At 34.1% G+C, this 12,978-nt stretch overlaps 1 protein-coding gene across 3 annotated transcripts in view; it reads right to left on the bottom strand.

Moving 5' to 3' along the window:
• The window catches only part of Vps45 (vacuolar protein sorting 45), a 172,586-nt gene that overhangs the window by 90,927 nt on the left and 68,681 nt on the right, over positions 1-12,978 (bottom strand). For all 3 annotated transcript variants that reach the window (XR_016549286.1, XR_016549285.1, XM_090403157.1), the window contains exons 6-7: positions 12,450-12,560; positions 4,278-4,412 (exon numbers count right to left, since the gene is read on the bottom strand). Coding sequence is in view for 1 of the 3 variants with exons in the window: in XM_090403157.1 (XP_090259283.1) it covers positions 4,278-4,412; positions 12,450-12,560 (246 nt within the window). In the remaining 2 variants the exon portion in view is untranslated. The remainder of the gene's footprint in view (positions 1-4,277; positions 4,413-12,449; positions 12,561-12,978) is intronic.

Consider the following 12,978-nt stretch of genomic DNA (forward strand, 5'->3'; position numbering starts at 1 on the left):
AAATATCTACAAAGAAGGCACAACAAATATCACCCTTTTCAATCACCCAATTAAAATTAACTTAAGTAGAGGAGTATGTCAGGGTGATGTCTTATCACCTAATCTCTTCACATCTACTCTGGACAACATCATTCGAAAAATTGGCATGAAAGATGGAATAAACATTGATGGTGAAATGTTAAATATCCTATTATTCGCCGATGATGTGGTATTAATATCTCACTCACCCAAACTCTTAGAATCAATGCTGAATAACATAAGCCAAAACTGCCAAAAAATTGGATTGGAAATACACCCAAACAAAACAAGATGGATGAAAAACAAATACTGTAAAAATCATACAATCACTCTAGAATCTCACACTATTGAAAAAGTTGAAGAATACATCTACCTAGGCCAGTCCATGAAAATGAATAATGATATATTAAATGAAATATCAAGGAAGTAAAAGAGCTGCTTGAATAGCCTTCAACAAAATAAAATCAACAATTACCAACCAAACAACAGATATAGAAATAAGAGCCCATCTTTTCAATAGTCACATCTTACCAGCATTAACTTATGGCAGTGAAACATGGAGCACAACTTTAAAAGAAGAACAAAGCTTAATAACAACTCAACGTGCAATAGAAAGAAGAATGTGCAATATAAACAAAATAGACCACGTAAGACACACAGAAATCAGGAAGAAGGCATGGACATAATAAAAGCAATCTACAACAACAAAAGAAGATGGGCAGGATATCTCGCCAGAATGAGAGACAACAGACGAACAGTCAGAGTTACAAACTGGTATCCGAGAGATACCAAAAGAAAACCTGGAAGACCAGCCTTAAGGTGGGAAGACCCAATGATCAAGAAAGTCTGAAGAAAATGGAGAAGAAAGGCCCAAGACAGGAATAGCTGGACTCTTTACGACCTGCAGTCATGGAGAAATCCTGACTGAAATCACAGGTCTATCAAGGTATACTTCACATTAACAGATAAGCTAGACCACAATATAACCATAAAATGGCATGAAAGGAAAATGTATTGACATTCTAAATTGTAACTGTAGCTTAATCAAAAAAAAATAAAATCAGTCAAGTATTTGGACCTCGATATCGATAGTAATTTGAAGTGGAACTACCACACCACTTTCTTAACAAATAAGTTCAGGTCCATAATTAACAGAATATATTATGTTAAAAAATTAGTAAATGCAGCATTCTTAAGATGCTTATACTATTCCTGGTTAAATTCCTCACTGCAATATGGCATCACCTGTTGGGGGTGGAGATTATTATAACAATCTACTTCCATTAATATGAATACAAAACAGAATAATTAGAGCCAAAACCACTACCGACTTCGTGCATTCAATCAACAATCTGTATGTCGTTCATAATATTCTACCACTACAGAAACTATATCTCTATGGTTGTCGGTTATATGTAAAAAGAAACACTGAAATTTCTTGGTATATAATGTAGACTATGGATTACGCTGCGGTCGGAACATGCTGGTAGTACCCAAGGAAAACAAAGAAATTTTTCATAAATCCTTCAAATATCTAGTGACAAGCAGCTATAATAAACTCCCAAATGAGTTCAAATCTATAACCTCAGAATATGCATTCAGAAAAAGATTGAGACACTACCTCATGGGACTAAACAATGTTGACAGTTACTTTAAACATATAATATAAGAGATCATTGGAACTCAGATATCATATCCAATTAAAGTACCAATAAACTAACTAGTTCATTCAATTAGGAGACTAATATATTAACATAAACCGTGTAAGGTGAGCCCTCATAGATGCGGTCACTGGACTCTCAGTGACTATTTCGAGTTAATTATTTCTCTAGTAACCAGTATGGCTATGGCCCTTGGTTACGCATAAATACATAAACTAACTTACTTCATCACTAAAACCAGTAACTTATTATAAACTATGAAAACTATCCAAAATGTATTTTACACTACTTGCATATATGAGAAAACTTTTTATTAACTATAACAAAATAAATAACCAAAAATAAGTAAGTACCAACAGAAAATGATAGTGATACTCGAATTGTACTGTAAAATATTGTACACTGAATTATACAACTTGAATTGTGTTGTAAAATATTGTACATTGAATTGAACCACTTGAATTGTATTCTATAACATCATCATCAAATTCCTGACCATCATTCCTGTTCTCAAACTCTTTCATTTTTTCTTCAATAATCTTCGTGTATTCTAGTCTACAGTTCACATCTGAGAGCTGCTCAACTTTTATTCGCTTTAAAACTTTCCTACATGTTATTCTTTACGATATGAAATTCAATTTTATCCTGCTCAAGACTAAATAGTGATCACGTCCAATTTCAAATCCTCTGTACACTCTGGTGTCCTGCACCAGAGAGAAAACATCGCTATCAACAATAATATAATCAATGAGACTTTTCTTATTCCTTGCCTCTTCTCTCCATGTGAATTTGTGCACATTTTTATGTTGAAACATGGTGTTAGTAATAACCAGTCCATGTCCTGAGCAGAAATCCAACAGGCATTTGCCATTATTATTAGCTTTGCTCTTTTCTCCAAATTTTCCCAAAATATTTTTGTATGTCTGACAATCATTTCCTACTCTGCTATTTAGATCCTCAACAAGGACCAACTTCTCATTTTTCATTCTGTCAGTTGCTTTCTCTAAAGCATTAAAAAATTCCTCCACTTCTACCTTAATAGAACCTTCTTTCTGTGGGACCATAGGCACAAATAAGTCTCATTGTCCAATTCCCCATTCTGATATTTGCCCACCACCTCACTCTACTTGAGACTGCCTGCAATTCAAGAAGATTAGTCTCGTATTTTATGTTGAATACTATGGCTACTCCTTCTTTTCCTTGATTGTCATTTCCTGAATATAACGTTTTGTATTTATTGCTCAGAAAGATCTCACCAGTTTTTGTCTTTTTAGTTTCAGTCACCCCTATTATGTCGATCTGGTACTTAACTAATTCCTCAGCTAGCTACATTTCTTTGGCATTCAGGTTTCTTATGTTGATAGTACCGATCTTTAACTCTGGTGATGTTGATTCTATAACATTGTTATAGAATCAACATCACTTGAATTGTATTGCATAATATTGTACATTGAATTGTATAATAAGATATACAATTCAATCTATATGAATATCTTGTAATTGTATACAAGATATTCATATATACCAGATATATGAATATCTTGTATACATGATTGGAATAATAATAAACTGAAATTTAATGTAAGAGATGTAGTGTATCCACTCTCAAACCAGCAGGCTATGGGTTTGAATCTCACTACAGGCATGTCTATGATTGTCTTCAGGTGAGAGATAAATTTAATCATCCAGTGCAAGACCACCACAACACTTATTGGAAGCCTGAGGTGATTTGAAAGAGTTCCATGTTTGGTCTGTAAAGGGGTTTTGGGTCAAAAAAAAAAAAAAAACTACAAAAAATATATAAAATCAATCAAAACAGAAAAAAAATCATTATCCCATCCATGGTAGGAATGTATGAAAGGTTTATTTGTAAACATTTCATGGGTGGGAGCCACATAAAAAGGTGCAACGTTCATTTGTGTTTTATAGTTAGATTTGAATACTCATACAAAATCAAACTGTTTTATAGGTATGAAATCCACACGATTCATTCTGATATTTTCTATCCTATTTCATTAAAAATATGCAGACCATTATCCACTAAATTGATCCACTAAACTGTCGATCGACAGTTTCAGTTTGAAAAACTCTTATTTAATATGTTTTAAAAGAGGTATACCGTGAGTAGACATATCGATACAAAATTAATAACGGAAAACTCACGTACAAAGATTATTTAATAGTATAATTTTCGCCTGTGACACATAGGCGAAAATTATACTATTAAATAATCTTTGTACGTGAGTTTTCCGTTATTAATTTTGTATCTTATTTAATATATTTCTAAGCGTTGCACATCGTTTACATTATGCTGTCAAAATGATCATCAGAAGTTCCTAATTTTATGAAAAGCAGTCTAACTGCATTTTTAATGCTGAAATGACAGAAATCTTAAACAATGCCATCATAACTACTTATCCTAGTATGAAAATTTTTCCTATAAATCATTTCATGTTTTAAATAACACTTGGATCCACAAGTTGAATAAAGGAGATAAAAAGGTAGTGGTCAAAGAGGTAAGATATATAATGCTATGACAACCAAGTTTTTTATTGAAAAAAAAAAAAAAACTGAACATTTAAAAAATTAAAAACTCACTGTGGCATAAAATTCATCATGTTCAGGTGACATTACAACTTCTTGAAGATCTTTAGTAATACCTGGAACACTAGACAAATTTACTCTGTTATTGTTGATTCCTAACAATTCATGAACCATTGCTTGATATGTCCACTAAAATATAAAGTAGTGCGATTAATTAATACAATATAACTTGGCTGATATCCATATAAATTCAGAGTATTAATAATTTCATTACTTAATTACTGCTTTAAAACATTAATACTGTACTGTATTGTATTTAAATGATACATTTAGAAACATATCTCTTGGTTAGAGAATGAAAAAAAAAATTTAATCAACAGAGAACAACGGATCACAGCACTTATCTACTTTGACCACCAATTAACTGGAGCTACTTCTTTTCATGAAAGAGGTGATGCATGCACACAATATATCCTCAAGTGATGTACAGGATATATGACAGTAGTGCATGATAAAGTTTACATTATTATATCTGCTTGGGGATGAGGTGTAGCATCATAACATGTAATGTCATAACATAACTGTCAAAGGCATTTGATAGATTGCCACATGTTAAATTGGTTAAATTGGAACAGATGGGGGGTTGGATAGTAAATTAGTGCATTGGATAGAACTAATACCTATCAGACAACCATTAGCAGGTTGTGTATGAGGAGCGATATCCCAGAAGAGGAGAGTCACCAGTGGCATTCCCCAGGGATCTGTTTTGGGACCATTGTTGTTTAATTTGTATGTAAATGACATTGGAAAAGGCTTAAATGGTAAGATATAGTTGTTTGCAAATGATGCAAAATTTGGGAGAGTTATAAGAAGTAGAGCAGATGTTATAGCTTTGCAAAAAAACCTAAATAGACTGTCTGAATAGACAAGTGTGTGGGAGATGTCATTTTAATGTTACAAAGTGTAAGACTTAAAAATCTGGTAAGCAAAGATGTGATGCGGAGTATGGGATTGGTGGGATATTTTAGACGAGGTGAAGGGGTGCTTAAAGGTCAAAACTGTATAACTGAGAGGAGACCTCCACATAGCCTTTAATGGAATGTAGAGAACCGACCATGGTTTCTGACCTAATGTCCAATCCTCACATTCTCGTGGTGCACCCTGTTGAGTATCTACTTGGATACTGAACGAACGACGATGGGCTGACAATTTGGGATTTAGCCGACCAAATTGTATTCTTACTGGCTTAAACCAATATACAAAATGATGGTACAACATGACAAAATTACATGACTGCTGGGGCGTCGCCCGGTTAAACAAGGCCCCCGTTGTTTTTGCCAGGAAACCAGGGCGAACAACGAAAAGTCAGCTACTGGAATAAATCTGAAAACACACCCCAACTCAACATCAACAGAGTTAAAGATCGGTACCATCAACATAAGAAGCCTGAATGGCAAAGAAATGGAGCTAGCTGATGAATTAGATAAGTACCAGATCAACATAATAGGGGTGACTGAAACTAAAAAGACAAAAACTGGTGAGATCTTTCTGAGCAATAAATACAAAATGTTATATTCAGGAAATGACAATCAAGGAAAAGAAGGAATAGCCATAGTATTCAACACAAAATATGAGGCTAATCTTCTTGAATGGCAGGCAGTTTCAGGTATAGTGATGTGGGCTAATATCAGAATGGGGAATTGGTCAATGAGACTTATTTGTGCCTATGGTCCCACAGAAGGTTCTACTAAGGTAGAAGTGGAGGAATTTTTGATGCTTTAGAAAAAGTAACTGACACAATGAAAAAGGAAAAGATGGTCCTGTTGGGGATCTAAATAGCAGAGTAGGAAATGATTGTCAGACATACAAAAATATTTTGGGAAAATTTGGAGAAAAGAGCAAAGCTGATAATAATGGCAAATATCTGTTGGATTTCTGCTAAGGACATGGACTGGTTATTACTAACACGATGTTCCAACATAAAAATGTGCACAAATTCACATGAAGAGAAGAAGCAAGGAATAAGAAAAGTCTCATTGACTATGTTATTGTTGATAGTGATGTTTTCTCCCTAGTGCAGGACACCAGAGTGTACAGAGGATTTGAAATTGGAAGTGATCATTATTTAGTCTTGAGCAGGATAAAATTGAATTTTATATTGAAAAGAACAACATGTAAGAAAGTTTTAAAGCGAATAAAAGTTGAGCAGTTCTCAGATGTGAACTGTAGACTAAAATACACAAAGATTATTGAAGAAAAAATTAAAGAGTTTGAGAACAGGAATCAAACCTTGGAGATTCAGTGGCAAACTCTGAAGAAAACATTCATTGATTCTTCCAGAGAGGCATGTGGTGAGGTTGTCTGCAAGGATAGAAAGAACAGAACTCCATGGTGGACACAGGAAGTTAAAGAGGCAGTGAAGGAAAGAAGAAAGCATATCAAAAGTTCCTGGCAAATAAGTCAGCTTGTGCTCTTAGAGAATACAGAGACAAATGTAAGAAAGTGAAACACTGTGTAAAACTAGCTAAACAAAAGTCTTCGGAGGACTTTGGTTTTGGCAAGAACATAGAAGATATTCTGGAGGTGGTTGAAGAAGCTTAGAAATGGAGGAAAGAGTGCTGTAAAAGGAGTTAGAGATGATAAAGGTGACATGAAAATGGGAGAAAAAGATATCCTTGAAGTACAGATAATTAACATCTATAACAGTTGAAAAACTTTGAAAAATTGCTAAATGAAACAAGCAGTGATAGCACAGTGGTAAAAAACACTCAACGGGCATATAGTCAGGAATACATATCCATACTTGAGTAGAAAAAGCCATCAAAAGCTTGAAATGTGGAAAGGCAGCAGGAGTAGATGATATTCGACCAGAAATGCTGAAGTATGGTGGTATAGAAGTCTTACAGTGGCTGCACTGCATAGTTCAGAAAGCCAGGATAGAGGTATGAATTCCTGATGATTGGAGTAGAGCTCTAATATTACCCATATATAAAAAGGGAAATACAAACTGAATTTGAGAATTACAGAGGTATTTCCCTACTGAGTGTTCCTGGCAAGATCTACACAAGTATACTAGAGAACGGTTGAGAAGAATTGTGGAAGAAAAGCTTGGTGAAGAACAAGCTGGATTAAGGCCAAATAGAAGCCTTAATCAAATAGTTGAGAAAGCATGGGTATATAACAAAGATTTGTATTTAAGTTTTGTCGATCTGGAAAAGGCATATGACAAGGTGCCAAGAGAGAAGCTATTCAATATGCTACAGTTATATGGTGTCAATGGGGCATTATATCAAGCAATACTTAGTCTTTATTTGAGTTGTAAGTCAGCAGTTAGAACTGAAGGAAGTACGGGGAGATGGTTTAATGTTAAATCTGGTGTGAGACAAGGATGTACATTATCCCCTCTGTTATTCATTATCTATATGGATCACATTATGAAGGAAAGTGGTATTAAACATGATATCAGAATTGGAGATGTTAATGTTAGCTCTTTGCTTTATGCGGACGATGTTATACTTCTAAATAAATCCACTACAAGTTTGCAAGATTCCCTGACTAAATTGAATAACTGTTGTAATAGGTATGGTATGAAGGTCAGCATTAAAAAGAAAATAGGGAGAATTGTTGAAAATGTCAACTGTGTTGTGAATGGAGAACCTGTGGAACAAGTAAAACATTTTAACTACTTAGTCACGATTTTTACTGAAGATGGTAAATTTAATATGGAAATAGACAACAGAATCAACAAAGCTGGTATGGTGGGAAGTCAATTGAATAAATTCATACAGAATAAGAGAGAAATTAGTCGGAACTAAATTAGCTGTATACAAGACAGTGTTCAAACCAGTTTTAACTTATGGATCTGAGAGCTGGGTCAGAAGTAAAACACTTGACCAAAGACTAGAGACCGCAGATATGAGAGTCCTGAGAAAGATTAGAGGTGTGAACAGATGGCATCAATGGCAATATCATATTAAAAACGAGGATATTAGGAAAGAACTTGACATTGTCAGCATCCCTGAATGTGTTAGCAGAGCTAATCTCAGGTGGTATGGTCACTTAAATAGAATGAGCGAGGAAAGATTAGCAAAACAAGTGTTCTCTGCCAGGTTGGCAGCAAAACGACCTAGAGGAAGAACAAGATATAGGTGGAGTGATACAGTACAAAGTGCCTTAGACGATAGAAATATAAGATCTGTTAATATTGGAGTCTTGACAAGTAACAGACTGATTTGGAGGAAAATTATAGATAGGAAGTTAGTCATGGTGTAAATTTTTCATGTGGTACTATCATATCCTGTACATCCCTTGAGGGTACATGTCAGGAATTTGATGATGGTGAAGGAGATGAAAGATCTGGGGATGGTGGTGGATAGGGACTTGAAATTTCATAGATATTTTGCTAAAACTGGAGGGCAATACAGCAGATTAAGGGAATGATGCAGAGAACACTGATGTAGTAAGGATGTTTTGATTCCATTGTACAAGACTTTGATCAGGCAGCATATGGATTACTGTGAATAGATTTGGTGTCCAGGTTTTCAAAAGGATGATGAGATGTTGGAGAGGGTTCAGAATGCAAATTATAGTGTCTCTTATTCTCATCCTGCCTGGAGACAGGGGGAGAATTAAAAGCCATCCCTGGAAGCTGTATAAGGTAGATGTGAGCAAGGAGTAGATATTTTGCATGGACAGTGGTGGTTGATTGGAATGCATTGCCTGAGAGTGTGGTGAGTGAACGCATTTAAGTCGAGGTAAGATGACCTGTGCATGTGAGAGTGGAACCCCCCACACACACACATACACGCACCCCAGGATGAGTCTCTCGACTCCATGGAGGTCTGTTGATGATGATGATAATAATAATAATTATTATTATTATTATAACCTCCTATCAACAATTTCCCTACAGAATAGTCTGTCATTTGTTAGGACTCCAATATTGTCAGATCTTAAAACTTGGTTTTATTTATGATGACATTCTAATCACATCAATCCCACTTAGATCTTGGTCTTTTTCTGTCATGGTATCAAACCTACTTTGCTAATCTTTTCTCTATCATTCTGTTTAAGTAATCATACCACCCTGGATCTGGTCACACATTCTTGAATACTATGTCCAGTTTCTTCCTAATATCTTCATTTTAACATGATGCTTCCATTGATATCATATGTTCACTCTCCTAATTTTTCTCTAAACTCTCATATCTGCTGTTTATAGTCTTTGATCACTGCTTTATTTCTAACCCAATACTCAGATCCATAAGTTGAAAGTAGTTTGGACACTGCATTGTATACTTGTAGTATACAATGCAGTGTTCTCATTTATATGGAATCTCTTATTCCATATAAATGGCTCCCCGCCGTATAAGCTTTGTTTATTCTATTGTCTGTTTCCATATTTAATTAGACATCTTCACTAAAAATTGTGCCTAAATACCTGAAACATTTTACTTGTTCTATTTCCCCCCCACCTGCTAATTTTCATATACCAAAATTTGTTATAGTAGTTTATCAATCTAGTCAAAGAATCCTGAAGACTTGTTTTGGATGTATTTAGGAATATAACATCAGGATAATATAAACAAGTAAGATGAATATCTCCAATTTTAATATCAACTCTGATGACACTTTTGTTCATAACGTGATCTATGTAGATCATGAATAATATAAATAAGAGAAGAGAGTATGTATGCATTACATCTGATTTTATATCAAATTATCTTCATGTTTCTCCTACAATTTTAACTGTAGATTTTCAGCTAATATAAAGACTAAGTATTGCTCTGTATGCTGTTCTATTTACCTCATATAATTACAGTGGTTTGAAAAGCTTTACACTTGGTACCTTGTTTCATTCCTTTTTCAGATCTACAAAACTTAAATACAGATTTTTTTTTTATATTCTATAATTTGTCAACATCTGTTTTAAAGTGAAAGTTGGATGTGTCAATCAATCTCTACATGGCCTGAACCCAGATTGTTTTCTTCCCCAAGTTTCTTGTCCAGAATTTCTCATAGCCTCTTTTCCTGAATGCTTCTATAAATCTTATGTGGTAAACCACTCAGTATAGAAATTCCTTTAATTCTCACATTCAGTTATATTGAAAGTTTTTCCACTTGGTTTTACTATAAATTAAAGATACCAAGAAATTATGTTTTTGGTTTAATCCTTTATCCAAGTGTAAGCAAACAAAGTTTGCACGTGAACTTCACAACTCTTATATAGAGGCTAATAACTTCACATCACCTGCCTTAGTATCCAGTAATGCAAAGCACAAATCCTTATGGACATGTATAATGCTATGCATTATGGGAAGGGTCACATTTGTTCTTCCCTTTGCAAGCCTGATCTTTATTTGTTTTTTACAGTCCAAATCATATGTCATTTTACTTCCCAAATATGTGAATTGTTCTACATTTTCTATAACAATTCCATCTACTTGTATCTTTTGTTTCATGTTTTTCTCATCAAATACCATTGTCTCTGTTTTTTCCAGGTTCATAACAAGACCAAATTTTTTCCCTTCCTCATTTAACAGTTTCAATGTTTTTTGTAGTTCTCTTTCACCTTCTTCGATAATAACAATGTCATCTGCAAATCTCAGATTGTTAATTCTCATCCCATGCACTGATATTTCCTTTGCATCTTCCTTCATTTTATCCATTGCTCTTTCTAAATGTGCAATGAAAATGCTTGGTGATAAATGGGTCCCCCTGTCTAGTACCTGTGCTTGTTTTAAACCATTTTCCTAAATCATCAAAAATTCAACTGAAAATCAACAAAGCAGATGTATATGTTTTTGTTTTTTCTTCTAGCTTTCTCGGCTATAAACCACATTGTCAAAATCTGTTGAACTGTAATTCTGTCTTTCCTAAATCCTGCTTGCTCGTCTGCAAGGTATGCTTCCAATTGTGTTCTCAATCTTTCTGTCAATATCATTATGGTCAAAACCCTTCCATAATGAATAGCATTATGCACATCCATAAGGAGATGTGCTTTGCATTATGGGATACTAAGGCAAGTGATGTGAAATCATTAGCCTTTATATATGAGTTGTCCTGTCCTGTAAATACTTCAGGTGCAAACTGAAGTATTTTCTTGTTTGCTTACACTTGGATAAAGGATTAAACCAAGAATATAATTTCTTGGCATCTTTAATTTATACTATAACCAAGTGAAAAAACTTCCAACAACTACAGTGAGAGTCAACTGTACTAGCCAGAAATACTTTTCTTTCCATAGGTTTCTTCTTTAATTTTCCTGTTCTGAGGGATTACCGTGTCTAACAATGTGTTCTGATTTTTCTAGTTTTGCAATATCACCACGTCTGACTGGCTGAGTCAATCACTGTTTTCTTCAGATCTTGCCATTCAGTCTGTAAGGTTTAGTTCTTGTTTTCAAACTCTTTCTCAATGATATTTATATATTTGAGTGTGTACATTTTTATTTTCAATGGGACAGTCATTTTTATCCTGCTCAACACTATGTAGTCATTTCCTATTTCAAATCCTTTACATTTTTGTACCTTGGAGCAATTTCAAGATGCAACCATTAATAGTGATAGCACTTGCATTTAGTTTAGTGGGTATTCTTTCCATATCATGTACAGTAAAATACTGTACATGATATGGAAAGAATATGTACAGTATTATACTGGAGTGATGACTAGAAACGGAACATTACTATCTCAAAATCATTATCAAGACATCATTCCAAAATGCATAAACACAAGAATAGTGATTTCACTGTGAAAATGAGAATACTTTTGATAATCTTGAATGCATATACAAACTTTTAGAGATGCTAACGAGCAACATATCAGGGTAATATGAAAGTTTTAATTCTTAAAATTATGTTAAATAATCACAGAATCTCAGATTGTTAATAATCACATAAGTTTTGATTCTGGGTGGTCAGAATATATTCAGCATTGAAGGAATTCACATTGTCTATATGAAACATCCATATCATATATGACATACAATATTTAAAGTGTATAAAAATTGAAATATCACCTTGGGGGGGGGGGGGGGTGCTTGTTTTTAAAGCCTGAAATAGTCCAACAAAATTTGGCTATTCCAGGCTCCTTTTAAAATAAGCAAGGAACAGCCCAAGCCAGGCCATATACATTAACTTTTTCATCTAAACTTAACAAAGCTGAGCTGCAGCTCATACAGTCACTACTCTGTGCTGAAATCTGAATTATCAAGAAATCAAATTACCTGGTTGAGAAGTGGGGTTACAGCATCTCCTCGACGATCAAGAATAAGAAGAAGTGGTGGTACATCCAACTGACGAAAATCAAAAAGTCCTGCTTCTTTAATAATAGTTTGCTGTAACAGTAATTATTCTTTTAAGTATGTAGTACTGATTTATGATCTTAAATGTCATAATTTTTAACTACCTTTAAGAACATAACATTATAAGTCAAATGCCACACACACACAAAAAAAACTTCTAATAAGCCTCATATCATTAATGGTATACACTGAATTACCATACATGAAAGGAGAAAATTAAACATTATTTATACTTTTTAAATAAATAAATAGACACACACACATATGGACATATATGGATTTTAGATTATCTGGCCAAAGGAAACAGAAAAATAGAATTATTAGTGTTAAGTTAAATGGAACTACTAGTTTTGTTCTTCTATGAAAGGACTTCACTGGGAAGTGCAGCTACAGAAGGAAGACAAGATTACAGAAAAACAGATAAATATAGTAAATTACTCCAAGAAAGAAA

Source organism: Typopeltis vanoorti, chromosome 13 (assembly GCF_054136105.1).
Source record: "Typopeltis vanoorti isolate ZY-2024b chromosome 13, IOZ_Tvanoo_1.0, whole genome shotgun sequence".
Lineage (NCBI taxonomy): Eukaryota > Metazoa > Arthropoda > Arachnida > Uropygi > Thelyphonidae > Typopeltis > Typopeltis vanoorti.